Raw genomic sequence first — 23,157 nt, forward strand, 5'->3', positions numbered from 1 at the left:
TGTTGCCGTATAGATCTTTGCTAAATGGGGTCGTAACTCCCTCCGTTCCCGCCCCTGCTAATCTTCCACAGCCAACAGCGTGTAAGCTCAACCCTCCGCCCACCTCCTCTTCCCCATTACACCCCTCTCCCTCAATTCCACATCTTCAACAGCCAATAGCGCGCAAGCTCAACGCTCCGCCCACTTCCTTTCTTCCACCACACCTGCCTCCCTCAGTTCCACACAGATACAACACACGACATTCAAATCTTACTCGTTCCGAGACCATACAGACAACCAGTTCATACCACAAAAATCGAGAACGTAAGTAATTGAATATATATCATTTTGCCTAATTCAACCGTTTTTTCCCTCTAAACTTCATATCTTTTTATTCTCTTTTCATTACAGATTCTTCACCATATATCCTTCAATAGTTAATCTATATTTAAAACTACAGCCAACAACAAGTAAGAATGTTTCCATTTAACTATCAGTCTAAGAGTAGATAACCACCCCAGTTAGCAAAGATCTATATGGCAACATTCAATTATGAACTTTTTATCACTCCCTCAACAAAATTATGGAGACCGAGAACCCACTTCGTAAATAACAAGATTAATGGATTAATGGATCCAACTTTATCATCTACATAGCGCCATACTACAGTTTAATATCACAAGTTTTCAACAAGAAAGTTTCAGTGTCATCTTAAGTGGCTACTAAGGTCCATTAACCTTCGCTTCAACATGTAAATTCAAGTTGCTTTCAGCCGAATTTCACTCGAACTTTGATACGGCAACTTTAGCCATAGACCTTCTTGTTATTATGTGGATAAGGCCTAGTTTGTCTATTTTATAAAATATTTTAAAATTACTAGTGTAATATCATACCAACTTCAACCTTTTCTTCGCAAACATTTTAAATGAAGTTTCAATTGTAAATTATTATTTAAGAACTCGTAACAATTTCTCACATTGTATAACACTTATTTCCAATCTTATATTCTCATTTTTACATTTTTTACCATGACAATCACGATCCTGATTTTTATCTTTGAAGTATGAGTGTAAAAAGGCTGATGATGCCCTTATAAAGGGCGAAACATGTCCCTTCAAATTTTAGTGTAATAGGATGTAAGTCCTAACTTTGGAAATTCAATTGTATTGAATAGGTTGATCCTAATAAATTTTGGTAATATCTTATACTAGAAGACTCACGGACCTAGTTGATACTTACCTACCTGAAGAGCAATTTGGTTTCCGGAGGGGAAGAAACACTATGCAAGCTGTTCAGTGTCTTCAAAGGGGACATTGAAGATGCGTTATCTAAACCGAAAGGGAAACTACACGCAATCTTTGTTGACTTCTCAAAAGCCTTTGACACCATCAGCAGAGACATTATCTTAACTAAACTAGAAAATTTACTTGGTCAAGATAATCCCATATGCTGCATTATAAGAAGCATACTAAGCGAAAACTATATAGTGATAGACGATAGAATCTCCCGATCAAGAACCATAAAGCAAACAGTAGGGGTGCTACAAGGTGACCCACTTAGTCCCCTTTTATATACAGTGGCAACAGCGGATGTAATAGAGGCGATACACTCGGAGAAAGTTAAAATATATATCTATGCAGATGATATTGTGATGGCCTCAACATCGAAAGAGGATCTGCAAACCTCTTTCGATCAGTTGGCAGACTGGGCGGAGAATAACGAGCTGTATATTAATAAAGAAAAGACAGTGACTGCGACATTTAGAAGAGGCGGGAAACAGGTGACTTTCTTCCATAGAACAGTTCCCCTAGCAACAGTATCACATGTGAAATATTTGGGAGTGATCATGCAAACAGGTGGAGACAAATTTTCTTACCACATTAAGGACAGAGTCAGCGCAGCATTTAGAAGCGCAAATAGCATAAAACATCTGAGGAAATTATCACTAAAAACAGCAGTAAAATTGTTCAACGTCAAGGTTTCACCTGTCATCACCTACGGAATAGAAAACATCTGGCAATACCTAACTAAAGCTCAACTGTCAAGCATAGAAAAAGTCAAAGCATCATTTCTGAAGAAAGCTTTATGTGTCTCCAAGTACACTCCATCTTGCTTGGTTTGCGTATTGGCAAGGGAACTATTCTACTTACAGGAAATAAGGCTAAAATTTCTACTTCCAGTCACACCCGCGTACAAATCTAGCATGATGGAACTTGCATCAAAGAGAGAAGAAATCTGGGAATAGTTCTATGTCACCGACGCCATGATCATACAAGACTGGAAACAACCAAACTATGACCTTAGACATGTGATGACTCGGTTTGCAGTACATGGTTTTCACCACCTATTATGCCAGAAAGTAGGTTTCCATTCTCCAGGACAAGAATGTGTGTGCAAGTGCTGTGGCGGGCTATGTGACAGATATCATGCGATGTTTTGCAAGCAAAGGACTGAATCACTGACTTCGTTCTGTGCTAGAGTCAACTAACCATATGCTGACTGTACCACTTATGCACATTGTGCGAATTTTCCTCTATTATTATTATAATAAAATTATAACATAAACACTCAAGGCAGTCAAACACTGCATTAAAACATGATAAAGCATACAAAGTCTTAAACCATTAAAAGAAAATGACGCCAACCTCATGAACAAAGAATATGCACATGGTAAAAAGCATACACACACGTGGAACAAATGTAATTCTTCTTCTTTAAAATTTAATGGGCTTTGCTAATAGTGGTATATCCAGTCACTGGAACAAATGTAATTAGTCCAACGAATACTGGAAACTGCGAAGCACAAAGTTATAACAAAAAAACAAAAAAAAAAACTCGAACACTTCATTAAAATATGTCATAACCTTAAAAGGCCAAAATATTCAAGGAACGCCAACTTCGTGAACAAAGAACAGCACTCACGTGGTCTAAAAATATGGGTTAAATCACAACAAGCAAACGGAGCGGAGCCTGTTGACACTAAAGATTCACATGGAAGAACTGTTATCCTGGCTTTAAATTCAATTCCAATAATGACACAAACATCACACGGTTAAAAATACCAATCATATCAAAGAATGAGTTATCGACTATCGTGGACTTGCCTTCGACCTATGCAACGATTGTACAAAAGCGGAGTGATTATCAAATGTTAACGTTTCAAATTTTTGTCTGCGAAGTCGTAAAATGACACCATCCGGCTGTAAAACCGCAAAATGCTGCAATTTTACAGATAAACTGTCAAAGTTGGCAGGTATACACAGCCACCACACAATAATAATACTAATCATCACCATCATCATCATCATCATCCCACAACCAGACACGCAGGTCACCCACAAGCATCAAATAGAAAGACCTGCACCACGTGAACCAAACTTGCAGCACTAAAAGCCATAGGATAAGAAAACCAACCAATAAATAAACAGCCTGAAAATGAAGCACACTCTCTGAAACATGTTGTGAATTATTAATAAAACTTTGAAGTGACTGGTAACAGTATTTTTATCTTTTTGAGTATTTTTTATTGTTTCATAAAGGGGATCTACTTTAAATGAAACTCCAATTTCAACATACATATAACATGACTGGTCCAATCAATCAATCAATCAATCAATCAATCAATCAATCAATCAATCAATCAATCAATCTTAAATATTTACAAACTTTGAAAATACAACCTACCTCTATCCTGGTTTGCTTCCAGGAGAGCCTCTCCTGCTTTCTCCAACTGAGACAATTCTTTCTGCTTTCTCGCCCTCTCCTGCAACAATAAATCCACTCGGAACTTTGTACTCTCCAGCTCCCGCCTGATCTTCAGAAGCTCTTGACGCTGTGGGGCTCGGGGACGGGTCTTGTTAAGCAGCCGACGAAGTACTGCATTTTCTCTGTGTTCGTTATTTGTGTAACCACCAATGGCAATCTTTTCTCGAAGACTCTCTGCAGCCAACATCTGTTTCTTGATGGCTTGCTGAATGGTATGCAACCTAAATGTTAGGTTATAGATTACAAATGAAGTCAATCTGTGGTTTATGTAGGTTTTATATTAAAACAATCTTTACTACAAGTTCTGCACAGAGATATATCCGGCTCATATAATTAACTGATACAAACAATGAAAATGGAGTTTATGATCCAAAAGTGCTCCATTAACTTCAAATTTTAACCTCCAAACAGTTTTGTACAAGGTGTACAACTTTGCTTCCACCATTTTGTCCCCAACATTGGAGGCTATCATTCAAAGTAGTGTCCATCGCTGGCCACAACTTTCTCCCATCTTTCGGGCAGTGTTCGAATCCCGTGTCTAAAAAATTGTTCATCTTCTGAAGCGATCCACGAATCGATCCAATTTGTGACTTCTTCATGAGATCGGAAGTGTCGGTCAGCCAGGCCATGCGCCATTGATCGAAACAGATGATAATCAGAGGGAGCAATGTCTGGAGAATACGGCGGGTGGGGTAAGACGTTCCATTTTAACATTCCCAGGTATGTTTTGACATCATCTGCAATGTGGGGTCGGGCGTTGTCGTGTTGCAAAATCACTTTATCGTGCCTCTCGCTGTATTCCTGCCGTTTGTCTTTCAATGCTCTGCTCAAACGCATTAATTGCGTTCGATAACGAGCACCTGTGATTGTTTCACCGGGTTTTAACACCTCATAGTACACGACGCCGAGCTGGTCCCACCAAATGCAGAGCATGATCTTGGAGCCATGAATATTCAGTTTTGCCGTCGACGTTGAAACATGGCCGGGATATCTCCATGATTTTTTGCATTTAGGGTTATCATAATGAACCCATTTTTCGTCCTTGTTCAACATCACTTGGTTTCAACTCATACGGGACCCAAGTTCCTTCTTTCTGAATCATGCCCATGGTCTTCAGACATTTTTAAATGGCTTGCTGTGTCACTCCCACTGATCATGCCAATTCTTCTTGAGTTTGACGTGAGTCTTAACTCAGCAATGTTTCCAATTCTGCATCTTCGAAAACTTTCTCTCTTCCATCACTATACCGGTCTTCGACGTTAAACTCACCGTTCTTGAAGCATTGAAACCACTCACGACACGTTCTTCCACTAACAGCGTCCTCACCATATGTACGTGAGAGCATTCGATGAGACTCAGCCGCTGTTTTCTTCATTTTGAAACAAAACAGTAACACCTCCCGAAAATGCCGAGAATTTAGCTCGTACACTGCCATGCTCAATTAAGAACAACTTTACATCGACTAAGTTTGAATGGGGTTATGTTGACCGAGGTCCAAGCTAACTGCCTGACGTCTGCGATCTGTTTCGTTCGACTGCTACGTATCGTTATCGCAATCCATCGGCAAACGGCAGAAGCAAAATTGTACACCTTGTATATTTAAAGCAAGTTATTTTCACTAACCCTACAATGCCTGGCGTGACAAATTTGTCACACGACTTTCAGATGCTACCAGGAGCTATAATACATCTCTTTTATTCTTAATGCCCAGTGTAGCACATTTGTCACACAGTCGTGAACACACTCTGGTGGATATTTTCTTCAACTGTGGTCCGGGAAGAATAAAAGAGATGTATTATAGCTTCTGATAGCATCTGAAAGTCGTGTGACAAATTTGTCACGCTGGGCATTATAGGGCTATCTGTGAGTACTGGTAATCTCTGAACTATTTGATTTTGAATGATTCTTTCCTCCTCATACATTTATAATAATAATAATAATAATAATAATAATAATAATAATAATAATAATAATAATAATGTAGTGCTGGTGTTGGCAGTATGGAAAAAGACAATAGAAAAACGAGGACTAAAACAAGAGGAAGATGGTGATATAAACTCATTGGATGATTTGTTTGGTGCCTGTATTTTGTTAATGTTGATTTGTTATTTTTCAATATTCTTCTACACAAATATATCTATGTAATTTCCTACAAACTTTAGGAGCTCATCTGGGACGGATGGAGAATAATGTGAAACAAGGAAGACGGAAAATCTTAACAACACTGATTACTGAATATACGACGCAGTTGTAAAGACTCCAACAAAGACAAATTACGCCGCAGATATTTCAAGACGTACGGTAAGACGCGGATAGTGAAGAAATCTCAAATCGTGAGTACAATATATTTCTTTATGATAAGATGTGAATATTCAAGTCAGATGCATGCTGCTAATTTGTGATGAGGCAAATCATAATTTATTACAATGTCAACCTTAGGCGAGATAGAAAGGATCAGAAGAAATATTTCGATGCAGTCAGTGACCACAATTAGGACCCTGCATAAGTTTGTGTATGGAAATGAAGGAGATAGGCAGAACAGACGATGCTTAAGAGAATTTGGAGGTTTTCAGTTCTCGCATGCTGACGGAAAATATGACCAGAAGGTTAGGCTCGTACAGGATAATTTTGGTGCACGCGGTTTGATTGCTGTAAGTAGGCCTATGTATTGTGCTTAAGCTATGAAGGAAACAAGATTCAATTAATATCACGAATCATAACCCATTTGAGCGACGTAACAAAGCTAGTGAAGAATGATGATGTTGAAGAAGATCATGAGAAGGATGACGAGGTCTATGACAGTTAAAATTGAAATAATAAATAAAGAGGTTCAACCTAATCAGTACAAAAGAATAAGAAGTGCAGTGATTACATTCTTATTTAATAATAAGTAGAAGTGGTACCGGTTTCAACCCTAGTCCAGGTCATCATCAGCCAATTAAAACATGAAAAACAATGCATAGGAAAAAGAAAATAAAAGATCAAGTTCACTCCGGATCAGTACAAGAGGAGATATAAAAATGACGGGGGTAGACACTGTAAAATTCAGAAGAAGTAAGATGTAAGTCACTTAAAAGAAACAGTGCATAATTTTCTGAACAGCAGTATGGCACACGCAGTGTTAGGCAAAGTCTTATAATGTTTATGAAAAGCAGAGAACGGTTAAATGAGCTAGCTTGTATACACTGTCAGGCACAAAGTCATAACACAATCGAACACATATGAAGATCCATAAACGTGCTGAAGCTGAAGATGAGTAGATCAATTGAAGTAACTTGCCAGCTCCCGGTGATCAGTGCAATATATTCAACATCAGGCACTGTGGTTTCAAACGCCAGCGTAAAATGAATAGCTTAATGATCCAGTATTTGCTACGGTTGCAGGAATGTAAGTATATATAGATACATATAATTCAATATAATTGAATAAGTAATTATGATCCTGTAAAAAAATTTTTCACGTCAACTGTTGACCTAGCAAATACTGGATCACTAAGCTATTCTTCATTTTACGTTGGCGTTTGAAACCACAGTGCCTGATATTGAATATATTGCACTGATCACCGGGAGCTGGCAAGTTACTTCAGTTGATCTACTCATCTTCAGCTTCAGCACGTTTATGGATCTTCATATGTGTTCGATTGTGTTATGACTTTGTGCCTGACAGTGTATACAAGCTAGCTCATTTAACCGTTCTCTGCTTTTCATAAACATTATAAGACTTTGCCTAACACTGCGTGTGCCATACTGCTGTTCAGAAAATTACGCACTGTTTCTTTGAAGTGACTTACATTTTACTTCTTCTGAATTTTACAGTGTCTACCCCGTCATTTTTATATCGTCTCTTCTACTGATCCGGAGTGAACTTGATCTTTTATTTTCCTTTTCCTATGCATTGTTTTTCATGTTTTAATCGGCTGATGATGACCTGGACTAGGGTTGAAGCCGGTACTACTTCTACTTATTATTAAATAAGAATGTAATCACTGCACTTCTTATTCTTTTGTATTGAATAGGTTGAACCTCTTTATTTATTATTTCAATTTTAACTGTGATACTTTTCAATATGGAACAATGACATTTTTATCTTTAGAGGTCTATGACGGTGATAATTCAGCGCGTTTTAAGAATAGGCTTGAAACCAAGGGGAGGCACAAATGGACAGAAGAATTCCAAGGTTATGTGTGTACATATTCATCTACAAGGAGCGAGGATGACTGCAGTGGACTTGATGAACCTCGGAGTTTTAGGCCTACCCGATCTCACTCGAAACAGTCAGACGGAACGTTCTCCCTAACAGTCAACGATGTTGAGAGCTCCATACACCCATTTAATGGCAGTGGAGGATATCCTGTTGAGAAGTGGATTGCAGAATTCGAAGACACAGCCTTACTCTTCAATTGAAACGAGATTCAGAAGTTCATATTTGCAAAGTAATTCCTATCAGGTCTTGCAAAGCGGTTTGTTCAAGGAGAATGAAAAATACCTTCATGGGGGAAATTAGCTTCTGCACTCAAAGAAGAATTCTCGACTGAAGTTAGCACCAAAGACATCCACAATATGCTCACTAAGAAGATAATGAAGAAGGAAGAGTCATTCCAAGAGTACTTAGTGGCGATGAAAGAAATTGCCAGTAGAGGTTCTGTTGAAGAATAGTTGCTGATCCAATATGTGATTGATGGCATATAGGATGAAGTGAACAACAAAATTATCTTATATGGCTCAAGGAACATGAAGAAATCTAAGAAAAAGTTGAGGACCTACCAGGACAACAGACATCCAGTGCTACAACTGTGGAACAAAAGGGCATAAATCATCTGTATGCCACTCAAACAATTTAGGAACAAAATGCTTCAAATGTAACAAGTTCCAACATCTCGCTAAAGACTGTGCAAATGAAAAAAACAGATGTACCACACATACTGATGTTTACAGACATATGCAGTGAAAACAAGATGTATAAAGATGTTCACTTACGTGAAGCAACAATCAGTGCTTTAGTCGACACAGGAAGTTGAGTTAGCCTATTGACAGCAGACGTTATCAAGAAGGTCCCTCCTCCTAACCCGAAAGAAACAACTGTAACACTCTCTGGAATTGGAAAGATAGCGGTTAGACCTTGGGGTTGCTTTGACACTACATTGAAAGTTGACAAGGAAGAATTTACCTTCACCTTCTATAGAGTTCCATGGGAAACCCTGTTCATGGAAGCAGTTTTGGGTGAAAACTTCCTGAATCAAAGCTACACATTGGTCAAGAAAGAACAAAAGTACAGGCTGTTGCACCTATCATGAGTATCGACGTCACCAGTTCTTGTGAAGAAATAGATGTAGAGCCTAACGTTGGAAGATACCTGAAGAGAAAACTTTAAGATCCTATTGAACAGTACAGACCAAGGAAGACCACAACAACTAATCTAGAGTTGAAGATCATTATGCAGAATGAACAACCAATTACTCAGAGACCCTGACGTCTATCTTTTGAACAAAGGAAAATCGTTTATGATCAAGTGGAAGAGTGGACAGAGAATGATATTGTGGAACCACGTGCTTCAGACTTTTCTAGTCAAGTACTCGTAAAGAAAAAGGACGGCACGCCCAGGGTCGATTACAGAAAGATCAATAGCCAGACCATTAAGGACAGGTATCCCCTCCCACTGATAGAAGATATTCTCGACCGGCTCTAAGGAGCATGTGTATTTAGCACAATAGACTTTTTAAAAAATGGGTTCTTCCACATAGGAGTTCATCCAGAAAATATACAGCATTTGTGATGCACAATGATCAATTCCAGTTCAAGAAAGTGCCATTTGGATTATGCAATGCCCCAGCAGTATTTCAGCTCTTTATTAATTGCATCTTCAGTCAGTTAATAAATGATGACATTGCTGTACCTTACATGGACGATGTAATAATCCCAGCAAAATACGAAGAAGGAACTGAAAGGCTGGAGCTTGTGTTGCAGACAGCTAAGGAATACGGTTTAGAAATAAACTTCAAAAAGTGCCAATTTCTGAAAAGAAGAGTCGAGTTCCTTGATCATGGCATTGAAAATGGTAGAATATACCCTTCACAGAAAAAAAAAAAAAAAAAAAGAGCAGTTCTTAATTTTCCTGAACCAGCAAACACAAAACAAGTTCAGAGCTTCCTTGGACTAACAGGATACTTCAGAAAATTTATTCCATTCTATTCACTTATAGCAAGAACATTGAGTGATCTACTGAAAGATGAAAGAAACTTCAAATCTGAAGCAGAAGAGAAGAATGCCTTCATGAAGCTAAAACAGGCCTTGTCGGAGGAACCAGTTCTGTGTATATACAAACAAGGATGCAAAACAGACCTGCATACAGATGTCAGCCAGGAGGGATGCGGTGCCATACTACTATATAGGTCAAGCGAGGATAATCATCTTCACCCTATCTACTATGCCAGCTGGAAAACTACAGATGTCAAGAAGAAATATAAAAGTTACGAATTGGAAGCACTGGTGATTATCAAGGCTCTAAAGAAGTTCAGTGTGTATGTCAGAGGCAACAAACTCAAAATCGTCACAGGCTTTCCAGAAGACAATGCAGAAAAAAGACCTTAATACTGGAGTTGCAACATGGGCTCTTCTCTTGGAAAACTGACTACACAATCAAACATTGCAGGAACCCAGAATGCGTCACATGGATACTCTAAGCCGGTATACTGTCATGATTGTCACTACTGACGGTTTGAACCAACAGATAAAGAATGCTCAACATGGAGACAGAAAGCTAGCAGCAATCATGGAAGTACTGAAAAGAAAACCCTATGAAAATTATTTGTTAAAGAATGATCTGCTCGATAAGTTAGATGATAACAATCAAGAATTGTTGGTCATTCCAAGCACAATGCAAGGGGAGATAATAAGAAATGCTCATGAAAGGGGAAACTTTGCTGTAAAGAAAACAGAAGCTCGTTGCCATAAGACCTATCTGTGTCGGTGCGACGTAAAGACCCTAGCAAAAAAAAAAAAAAAAAAAAAAAAAAAAAAGAAGAAGAAGAAGAATTACTCAAGAGGGACTACTACAATGAAAATACGAGAAATAAGATTGAAAGATGGATACAAAACTGTGTGCCCTGCATTCTAGTCAACAGAAAAAGAAAAAAGAAAGAAGGCTACCTCCATCCTCTACAGAAAGAAGATAATCCACTACACACATTGACCATGTGGGTTCTTTAGATAGTACGTCCAAGAACTATAAACACATTCTCGTTATTGTAGATGCCTTTACGAAGTTCACGAAATCAACCACTTCGAGAGAAGTTAATGGGAAACTCCTAGAGCAGCAGGATATATTTGGAAACCCGGCTGTCACTGTAAGTGAAAGAAGAATGGCATTTACCTCCCACGAGTTTGAAGAATTCTGCCGAGAAGAGAAAATCAAGCACTTTAAAATAACAACTGGACTACCTAGAGCAGGGATGGCGAACCTATGCCACACGTGTCACTAGGTGACACGCGAACATGATTCCGGTGGCACACCACATGCACATATTACCTTAATGTTCTTATGTACATCTTATACTATAGACTATACATATCTCGTGCATCATATCGTCATAGTGTTTCAGGTTTAAGCAATAAATATTGAAAACCTAAATTCTACTACCATTCGGACGTGTATTACGGCAACTCTGCAACACTAATAGGTCGAGAAGCCTAATGAAATAAACGTCAGACACGGCGGAAGAGCCATTCGCTGATCTACATAGGTCGATTAGTGAAGTTCGGCATGTGTGTGGTTGTCAGCATCGCGTAATTATTCTTCGTGAGTAAATGTTTATTGTTTTCAATTTTGTAAGACAAAGCGTTGCCAAGAGATTATCCCAATTTCGAGATTTGGTAAACTGTCGCACCTCATATTACACAAAGGACTGATATTAGGCCTCATGTCAATTTTTTTGAGTGGTTAGATATTGACAATTTAGAAATGGAGTTGACTGAATTTCAAGAAAGTAATGCATGGGTAAACAAACTCGTACACCTTGGTGAAGCAATGGTGAAAATCGAGTGTGCTGTTGATGGTGATTATTCTCTCAGAAACCGCAGAACATAATAATTGAACAGTGGAACAGCTTGTCACAAATGTTTTCGGCCATATATAAACTTGCTAATTATCTTGTTTGGGTCAGCATACGCCTGCGAGCAGCTGTTTTCTACAATGAACGTTGTGAAGTCAACAGTTAGAAACCGTTTTGCTTCAGATCTAAGTGCTTCTCGTATGTTATTGAAGACAAGAAGTGAACCTAACATAAATTATATGGCTACTAAGTATTTTTGCGGTACTGGAAAAATACGAGCACGAAACACGCAGTAAAATGTATTATTTTACAATGTATACATGTATAAGTAATAACACATTATGAAACAAAATTCTGAATTAGGGATGGAAGTCGGTGGTGATGGGGGTGGTAGCGGGGTAGGGGGGGGGGGGGTGCGTGGGGAGGTGGTCATTACAAACGAAAATAACAAGTGGCACAGTAGACAGTTGAGAACAATAAACCAAACTTCAAATGGCACACTAGTTGGAAAAGGTTCGCCATCCCTGACCTAGAGCAAATGGTCAAGTAGAGAGGATAAATTCAGTTGCCAATCCAGCCCAGTGGTACAAACATGTTGGTAAATTACAGCCAGATCCTGAATTCCACGAACAAAAGAAGAAACAATAATGATAATGTTATTTGTTTTACGTCCCACTAACTACTCTTTTACGGTTTTCGGAGACGCCGAGGTGCTGGAATTTAGTCCCACAAGAGTTCTTTTACGTGCCAGTAAATCTACCGACATGAGGCTGACGTATTTGAGCACCTTCAAATACCACCGGACTGAGCCAGGATCGAACCTGCCAAGTTGGGGTCAGAAGGCCAGCGCCTCAACCGTCTGAGCCACTCAGCCCAGCGAAAGAAGAAACAACACTACCCTTTTTGATCTTCTGATGGGGGTGAAAATGAAGAAAAAAGAGGGGGCAGAAGTCTGAGAATCATTAGAGGAAGAAATGAGATCTCAGTTCTACGCTTCACGTGATAATCTACATCATCAGGCGAAACAGAACATCCTTAAAGTACAACAAGAGAATAAGAAGAAATTTAATTCCAATAGATGTGAACCAATGAAATACAGGGTCGGTGACCTTGTAGCAGTGAAGAGGACGCAGATGGGACCAGGGCTTAAGCTTAAGTCCAAGTATCTTGGACCATACAAAATCGTCAAAGCAAAAGGCAATGATATCCATGATATTACCAAAGAAGGGTACCACGAGGGACCAGCCCGAACCTCCAGCTGTGCAGAGGTGATAAAGCCATGGACCAGCTTCAGTAACGATGATTCATCCGGGGCGGATGAATAACAGGATGGCCGAGTTGTAGTGTTGGTGTTGGCAGTACGGAAAAAGACGACAGAAAAAACGAGGACGAAAAACAAGAGGAAGATGGTGATATAAACTCACTGGATGACGTGTTTGGTGCCTGTAATTTGTTAATGTTGATTTGTTATTTTTCTATTATTCTTCCATCCAAATATACCTATGTAATTTCCTAAAATTAAAATAATGATAATAATAATAATAATAATAATAATAATAATAATAATAATAATAATAATAATAATAATAATAATAATAATAATAATAATACCATGCCGAAATGTCAGTTACTGGGAATATTTTTGTAACATTTTTGTAATTTACATTTTACAGTACAAGGTATGATATGGTAGGCATCAAGAATTTAAAAAGATGGGAAAATTTCCAGTTGTTATTCAATTATTCAAATGGGAGCTAACGAGAAGGGATTTGCATTCGGGAGATTGTGGGCCCTGCGGAGAGTTCCCCATTTTCACACCAAGCAAAGGCTGGATTGGACCTTAAAAAAGGCCACAGTAACTTCTTTCCCACCCTAGCCCCTACCTATTCTACTGTTGCCCAAATCCTGTCTAAGTGTCAAAGTTGGTGTGATGTGTTAAACAATATCAACTTCTATGCTAGCAAAATAAACAGGATAAGGACCAAACATTGATGACATTTGTATGTTCGTGTGATTGTTCGTTCCTTGAAGAAGCTGGATAACACAACACAGATGCTCAATTTATTTTTTATTTTTTATTTTTTTTGCTATTTGCTTTACGTCGCACTGACACAGATATGTCTTATGGCACGATGGGATAGGAAAGGCCTAGGAACTGGAAGGAAGCGGCCGTGGCCTTAATTAAGGTATAGCCCCGGCATTTGCCTGGTGTGAAAATGGGAAACCACGGAAAACCATCTTCAGGGCTGCCGACAGTGGGGCTCAAACCCACTATCTCCCGATTACTGGATACTGGCTGCACTTAAGCGACTGCAGCTATTGAGCTCAGTGATGCTCAATTTGTCCTTGAACTTTTGTGCACTGATCTATTTTACAAAACCCACCAAACCATATCCTAGTTCGTGGACCATGGTCAATGGCTATGTGACCTTGTCAGTGGTCCTGAGCCAGGATAGCAGCTTCTATGAATAGGAGTGGGCATATTAGACATATTCAGAAACATGACCCTCCTTGAGCCAAAGCGCATAGGACTATACAATTCATTGGTGATCCCTAACACATTCAAGGAGAGATTTTCACTGATACTATGAGTAAGGAGTGTAGCATCCTGCTTCACAGAATTTATGAGCTCAGAATATTTTAAGCAAGCCTAGGATCTACAGAAGTAATCGAGTCCCACTTCATTTTGACAGGCAAGGGACTCCTTGGAAACAACATGGTAAATTAAATTGAATTCAAAGGGGAATTATCAATATTACAGGGGGGTTATAAAAGAAAGAAAGAAAGAAAGAAAGAAAGAAAGAAAGAAAGAAAGAAAGAAAGAAAAAGAAAGAAAGAAAAACTGGCTGAGTCAGTAAATATGTGACTGGAGGTATTAGGAGTTAATGATATTCGTGTTAGGCGAGATGATGATGAAGAGATGAGAGATTATGAAGTGTTCTTAACAAGTGTTAAAAAGGGAAGAGCAAAGTGTGGGGTAGGATTGTTCATCAGGAAAACTATTGCATGCAACATAGTTTTTTTTTAGGACACTGACATTGTAGTTAGGGTCAACAGCAAGGAGAGGATAGTAATATTAGGTAGGGATGTGCGGGACTGAGCCAGGAATCGAGATTCTCGACTCCATTGACTCCAAACAATAGGGTCGTTTCGTATGAAGCCTCATGACTCAAAGCTAACTTGATGCTGACTGCTGTGCTGCACATATGGCAAAGTGCAGTAAGATAACACCAGTGAATACGTGAGACTTTGCTGAATAATACAATGCATGTTTATGCTCATTTTCCCATTGGGATTGTAAGCGTGTTGAAGAACAGAGTATCGTTATCTAAGACGGCTAGTGTAATGGTATACAGAAGAAGTCTGCTATAGCGAGTATGGCATATAGCAAGAACTCAGCTGTAACAACAGTTTTTCCTCTCCCTTGAAAATTCCTATATTAAACTATGTATTATCATTTGGAGGAAAGCAACAGGAAAATATCACTCTTTATTTCCCTAGTACACCTCTTCAGTGATGCCTTGGCCATCAACGACAGCTGATGGCGGAGCTGTTGTTGATCCAACCAGTCTTAGGGCTAAGGACCGAACATACACATTATCCTTTGGTTACAGCGAGAACCTTATAACAGATGCAGACATTATTATGAGTGATTAAGCGTGCATTATTTATTCCACTATTGATATTTATGCACCTCAGCGACCATATTGAATGCGAACGATCATCTGCTGTATATTTTTGTCGCTACATGCACGAGAGAGTTCTCTCATTGTCATTTGACCTCGAAGGTGATGTCTGAGTCTATTATTAATACTCGTCGACTGATGTTCTGAAAACACAATTTGAAATTAAAGAGAACATGCTTCCATCACAAACGTGTAAATAACATGGCTGAGAGCAGTAATGAACTCATTAGAAATAAAGGCTGAAGTAAATGATCGCTTAATTTTAATATCATGTACTGAAATTAAGGAAGAATTTGATACACCTCAAAGAGTGGATGACTGGTTTTGGAGGTTAGTTTATTCAGTAAAACATCGTTAAAACGTTTCTGCACGGGACAAGGAAAGAGAATGTGTTAAGTGAGAAAACATACTACTGAATCTATATATATAAAATAAGAGTTTTGTCTGTACATTGCTCAGAATTTGAAAAGAATGGTATTTCTGTATTGGTCATGTCCACACTAACAAGGAAATGCACTTTTTACTTTTCCGTAATGTCTGTCTGTCTGTCTGTCTGTCTGTCTGTCTGTCTGTCTGTCTGTCTGTCTGTATGTATGTATGTATGTATGTATGTACACGCATCACGAGAAAACGGCTGAAGATAATTTAATGAAAATCGGTATGTAAAGCCAGGGAAGGAGCCACTGCAATCTAAGCTACAAATAATTTTATTCACGCTGAGTGAAATGATAGTATAGGGGAAGGCCTAAAATTTAATTATCAAACATTTATACTATTAGTGGTCCTATCTATAAATACTACGTAACTAAAGTTATATAGAATTAAATTTCTGATCATTTATGTCTTATACATTTTTACCATACTGACTTTGATAACACAGATACTCATGAATTTCGATTTTTGTTGCTAAGTCCATATCAAAGCTGAGCCACGAGAAAATGGGTAAACAGAATTTAATGAAAATCAGTATACGGTAGGGCCATCCAGTCTTTGCGCTCCGAGAGCGCGCCCGCGCTCGGGGAGCACTGAGCAGTCAGACTAGCGCTCCTTCCCCTACCACCAGTTCAGTGTTGTAGCGAGGCGACCTGAAACAGACGAACGATGTTCGGACCGCGCTGCCAGATATGTACGTACAGTCATGCGTCCGATGGCTTTTGTGGGTTTGTTGACGTCATATTGATAGGGCTGTTTTGCCATAACAAATATACCGCATCTACAAATCGAAAGGTAATCCGATGTATGGGATATGCAGGAAACGAAATCAAGTGTTAAATTAATAATAAAGTAATTTATTCAAAACTGAAATTTGAACATATCTGAGAGGAAATTTCAACAAAATTGTACCAATATGAACAGATAGTACAGACCTTGAGTGACATTTGCTCAGTCGTTTTTACGAGCTTTGAGTTTTGGAGCAAACAATCTTCTCCAAATTGGGTACTGTATTTCTGGACACAACTGTTCCTAAACAAATGCGCAAGTTTCTATCGCTCATCGTTGCACGATGTTTACTTTTGGTAAGCTTAAGAACCGAAAAGAAACGCTCACAAATGTTCGTTGATCCGAACATTGACAGAACTTGACACGCGTGTTTATACAAAAGGGGGTATTTTTCTTGCGGAAACCGCTGTAAAATTCTTCTTATCTTTGTGACATTAGAAAGAGGTCTTTAAGACGAATATTGCACTTTAGTTCGATCAACTTTAATTGGAATAGCTGTGGAGCACTGTCTGCACTAAGAGAAAATGGTCGAACAAATCCATCTAACACCGCTTGGAGTTCTGATAATTCTGAAAATCTCTTTTCAAACTCTTCTTGTAAATGGTGAACTACCTGCAAGTACTCATAAAAGTACACACCTTCTTTCACTGTTTCAAATGATGTAAAATGTCCTGTGTTCTTGCACGCAACTGGATTTCCCCACAAAATCAATTTTCTTTCGAACGCTTGAATTTTCCCCCACCAAATCGCAGATATTGCACTTTTTGCCCTGAAGCGAAGTGTCAAAGTATTCAGATGGGCAGTAATGTCACATAAAAATGCCAAGTCCGCCACCCACTTAAGATCATGCAAAAGAACTTTGGGCCACCTTTTCATGTCACAAGGTATCTATTGCGTTCCGCAAGCGAAAAACACGATGAAGCACCTTCGTCTTGCTCAGCCATATTACTTCTGCATGGTACGGGGTATCCGGATACTCCGCTTCGATGTCATCCAAGAACTCTTTGAATTGACGGTGCGTAAGTCCACGGGAGCGCAGAAAATTTACCATTCTCACAACTGTTCCCATTACGTCTTTAAGCTTGGCGACTTTTGAACAGATTTCCTCCTGGTGTATCAAGCAATGAATCGCCGCCATTAGGGTACTATCGCTCTCAGCCATTTTAAATTTTAATAGCTGAGGAACCCTGTGCGTAGACCATGTAAAGCAGGAACTCCATCCGTCGTTACACTCGTTAACCACTCCCATTTTAATCCCGTCGACTCAAAAACATCTTCCACAGCTTGGAAAATATCGAAACCGGTAGTGGTGTCTTTGAGAGCTACCAAGTCTAGGAAATCCTCAGTGACCCGAAGATCGTCATCCCCCCCTCGAATTAAAATAACGAGCTGAGCTGTGTCCGCAATGTCGGTTGATTCGTCGAGGGCGTTGGAAAAGATACAAAATTTGTTGCCTTCTCCATTAATTGCTGTTCCATATCAACGGCCATGTCGTCTATTCTGCGAGCCACAGTTTGTGGAGAAAGAGAGATTTTGTCAAATGTCTCAACTAGCTCCATAAGACAAATACATGCCACCGAGTCCATTATGCACTCCTTGATTAAATTCCCTTCCGTGAAGCGTTTCCCAGCTTTAGCAATTCGCAGCGAATATTTGTAGCTTGCTTGTATAATGGGTCCACCAAACTCACTCTCCTCAATCTCTTGTCAGACAAAAATACGGCAAGTCACAATGTTAGCGTTCTTCAGATAATTCAATCATTTCTTCATTCCCGTTTGTAAACAAGCATTTTAAAATTAAAACAATAATACTTCTTGAAATTCTTCCAACTTCGATTGGTTACTGGATCACTGTAATTATCCCTGTGGTTGGCACTGTAGTGCTGTTGCAAATTGTGTTTTCTTAAACACATTAAATCTCGGTGGCATACTAAACATTTGGCATGTCCTTTATAAGCTGTACAGAAAAATGAAATTTCCCATTCTGTTTTAAAGTCTGCTGCTTCACCGCTCCCTTTTCTTGTATGATGTTCAGTCATGACAACTGCGAAACTGATTTAGTTGCACGCTGTCAACAAAGCGCACTGGACTAGACTAGCGACTGATGGATCGTTTGCTTGCTTCGGCGCGGCGGACAGACCGCTCGGTCAGCCAGCCAAGCTCCTCCTACCACTACCGAAACTACCTTCCACCAAAACACTCGGAGTACTGGCTTAGAGCGCGGCCAGAGCGCTAGCGCTCGGGGAGCGCTGTTTGGATGGCCCTGGTATACGGAGTCGGGGAATAAGACACTACAGTCTAAGCTATAAACAATTTAATTCACCCTGGATGAAATTGTATTTTAGGGGAAGGTACCTAAAACTTAATCTTTAAATGCCTATGTTATTGGTCCTATCGAAAAGTACCACAAAACAAAAGTTATAGAGAATACAATTTCCAATCATTTATGTTTTATTCAGTGTTACCCTACCAATTAGGATAAGAGTGGTATCTTAGAGTCAGAAGGAAACTAAATGTGAAGGCCTATAATACCGAAAGCGCATAACATTGATCAACAATAACATTACACTGACCATTGTTTGTTGTGATGTTCTTTGTCACTTATGCTGCCACTCAACTCCAGCTGACTGAATATTGGTGAGAAATAGCTGTGGAGATAGAAAACTTTCTTCTTTTGCATGCCATTCCTCTGGTTCATACATTTTCTGATATGGCTGGTGTGTAACACACTGATTTATGATAGTATTCCAACAATTCGATCCCTACTCTGATGTACTGTTTTGAATGAGCAGTGTGCACACTTATGTCAGAGGCTCACTTAGTAGTAGTAGTAGTAGTAGTAGTAGTAGTAGTAGTAGTAGTAGTAGTAGTAGGAGCAGCAGCACCAGCAGCAGTATGTCCTGGTTAAGAATTACAATTTAGGCCTATTCCAAATTGTAGCACCATAATTCAATAAATAACTCAAAATTCAACCCTGAAAAGAGCCGTTTCTTAAGAAAAGCTTCTTCCACTTCACTTTTATTAAATTCTACATTAATTTTATTCCCAATCAGCAGTGAAGAAGGGGTTTCTCCTCTGGCTTGGAGGAAAAATTTGCCTCCAAGTCAGGTAGACTTTTCCGCCGCAAGTTTAGTGAATTGAGATTTTCCGACTCATCGGTACTTCTAGGTAACATTAGTAAAAGGGCGTAGTTTTTTCCCTGGGACTCGCCACTATTCGACTATCATCCCCCCGACAAAAGCCGAAGAGTGTTCATGCGTCACGGCTGTCTGCAGTTTGGTCATTCCACCTCTGGAACTTTGGACTGTTAGACTGGCAGCGTACTACTGTTCGTTAAAAGTGAGAAAATAAGTGTTTTTTCATTTGGTCGAGTATTTCATATGAAAGCATTGCTTTTAATCGCGCCCTTCCTACTGGCGTCATTGTAATGACCTATGTTCATTTCAGTTGTGAAAACTGCTACGACAGTCTTTCTGAGGATGTAAAAAGGCAGGTGGAGAGTGAGTGTCTGCCATTATAATGAAAACTTCACAACCTGGTTATGACTGATGGTAGGCAAGCGGGCCTACTATTACAATGAAAATTCTCCAACCCAGTCTACATATGAGAAAAGACGTTTGGTGACTTCCCCGTTGCGTTTCTAAGGTAACGTTAAGAGCTATGCAATTTAATACAATCTTGCTCACAACGTGTACACTACCTAACCTAGAATTCTGTATTACAATTTAGAATTCCATAGCGAAGTATGGGTACATCAGCTAGTACACAAATAAAACTATCCAATAAGAATATGTAGGCCTACACACTTTTTTCTGACATGAGTGCCTTTTATGCCGTGTATGTGTATGGGTACAGTGAAAGATATAGGCCATCTACCATTTCTAAAGACAAGATGAGAGTATTAAAAGACTTGAAAAAGACTAGAATAAATACAAGAACTTTTTCCACTGTGGCTTATTAAATAACCACAATGCATTAAAAGGTGTGTAAAACACTAGACAACAAAATATAAATATATTTGCATTGGGGCTCACAAAAGTTTGCAGATTATTGCAGATCACACTTTCTAAAACAAACGTCAGCTGAAGTCTTATATTCCAGACCAGTGGGTTATTAAGCATTGTTTTCTGGTCACACTCTTCGACCATGAATTATTTGGAGGTTAAATTTGACCATGTGGGAGAGAATGATTTTGACAGTAATCTTGAATGTAACTTGAGTTGTAACTTGAAGATGTGTTTCAACACATGCACCACCGTTGAAAAATGCATACGCCTGTCCACTTCCTGGATTTTTAATTCTGTCCTCATTAGCAAACCTTTTCATGACATTTTCAGTACTGATAACGGGATTACCACAAGACAATTTCACAAGATTACATTATTAATTCGTAGGCAGTCTATCACTCAACAAATATTCACTACCCTTTACTATATCACTCAATAAAGAATACATTTCTAAGTTCTGAATGGAATGTAAATTAATTGCAAAATATAAGCACAAACACGCTTACTGGATTATTCAGCAATATCAATGAAAACCAAAGAGCATAACTGAGCTTTCCTGAGGCTAAGTGCTTGCTCCCTAAGGTATAATTTACCCTGTTATGTTCAGGAATTCAAGGCCATTTCCTGTTTTCATGCAACTTTCCCCAATCTGCCTCCTGTGGCAAGGGTACTAATCTGTGTTGAAAATCATGTTCCTTTCACAAGGGATGACAAAGAACAGTTTCAGGGCTAGGAAAAATGTGATTTTACTAAGCGGTAATAGTGAAAATTTGTTACACCATAAGTGAGATATCTCCAAGACACATTTAGATTTAATAAGACGTAAATCGAGACTTCGAATTTACGACGTGGTAAGCGAGAAACTGTCTTAATGAGGAACACACTAATGAGGTGACACTGTATTTTATCAGATCTAGTAAAATTTCGGAAAGGCTATTACCATGTAAATTTATATCCAAAAGGTTATTATTACTCTACTGGTGCTTGAAATATGTTTTCATGATACATATAAGGCTAATTTAGGTTACGTGATGCTGTTTGAATAAGAAAACTTCAACATTTGCCACAAAAGCCACTGGAGCAATACTACACCACTTCTTCAGAATGAAAATGAGCATACGTGTTCACGCTGTCTCAGAATTACGAAAAAAATTAGTAAGCCATAGTATAGAAATCTACAAAAACACAATCTTAGAACACACTGATTGCCATTTCATATTGATTTTAATGTGCGTGAGCCGCCACTCCCCACCCCTCCTGACTTTTACAAAAAATTGGATACAATGGCAATCCGCTATAGTGAGTACATTTTTTGCCGTTAAGAATTCTTGCTATAACGGACTTCTACTGCCGCCTAAATAAAAATCAGTCACCAGAACGTGTCGTCATAATAAACCACGAGCATTTAATTTCATGTCTTTACTGTCCAGATCATGAATATGGTAAAAAGATATCAATGGCAAAACATGATGAAGTTTTTTTATAGCTAAAACCATGAAAGCTGAAAACAAATCAAACATGAATAAAGCCATGAAAAATACACAAAATCCTTACATAGGTAAAACCATTAAAATAAACAAAGCGAACAAAGACTAAATCAAACCCGCCAGTATTGACTTCAATACTTGTTGGTGGCTATACAGCATCCAATAAATTAAACCACAACAAACACCATGAATTTAGTCCCATAAATGAAGTTACATGATTGAGCCGTACGAATGATGCACATATTATCATTCGCACTTGTTCCACATGGGATTGTGAGGCACCTCCAGGCTAGGAACGATACCAGCGTCTTATTCTTCTTCCACCGCTTTTTCTGGTAGGGTCAAAGAGGCAGACTGTGTATTATTTGCAGCATATTAATTGTCACTGTGAGTGCTGATGTCACCTGGAGAAATTTTTTGATTGAACTGGCTTTATGTTTGTCTATGTACTGTAATTTAAGTCCAGTCTTAGAATATACAGTATTATTAACAACAATTGGTTTCTGTAATGCAAAATATATTATTGCAACAACAACAACTTTTTTTTTCATATTGTTTCAGCCAACTATGGACTACATCATTTCAACTGTCTCCTTTCCTCAGGCTCTAACATTTACTTGTGTCTAGGGAATGTCGAGGTGCAGCCAATAATCGGCTATGCTCGGGACTACTCGGGGAATCTCGGCGTTTAGTACCGCCTACCTAGCGATTTTGCGCCACGTGTGTAGCAAGGAGAAGAAGAAGAAGAAGCTTTGTTTTGTTTTGTGAAAGATAACTTTACAAATCTATCTCAGTATTGCCTGTTTTGTGATAGTTAACTTAACAAGTCTTTACGCCGATTTTGCCGTATAATTCATGAACTGGCGAACTGGGCTCCACACATTCACTTGCAGCTGTCCAGCAGTCCATATTCAGCAATCAAGCGCGTGTAAACACATCCATTTGATATGTAACATAGCAAGTAGA

At 38.9% G+C, this 23,157-nt stretch overlaps 1 protein-coding gene across 2 annotated transcripts in view; it reads right to left on the reverse strand.

The window, feature by feature from the left end:
* The window catches only part of Uvrag (UV-resistance associated gene), a 270,030-nt gene that overhangs the window by 68,168 nt on the left and 178,705 nt on the right, over positions 1 to 23,157 (reverse strand). For both annotated transcript variants that reach the window (XM_067151386.2, XM_067151387.2), the window contains one exon: positions 3,664 to 3,965. In XM_067151386.2, the coding sequence (XP_067007487.2) occupies positions 3,664 to 3,965 (302 nt within the window). The remainder of the gene's footprint in view (positions 1 to 3,663; positions 3,966 to 23,157) is intronic.

This window comes from Anabrus simplex, chromosome 7 (assembly GCF_040414725.1).
Source record: "Anabrus simplex isolate iqAnaSimp1 chromosome 7, ASM4041472v1, whole genome shotgun sequence".
Taxonomy (NCBI): Eukaryota; Metazoa; Arthropoda; class Insecta; order Orthoptera; family Tettigoniidae; genus Anabrus; species Anabrus simplex.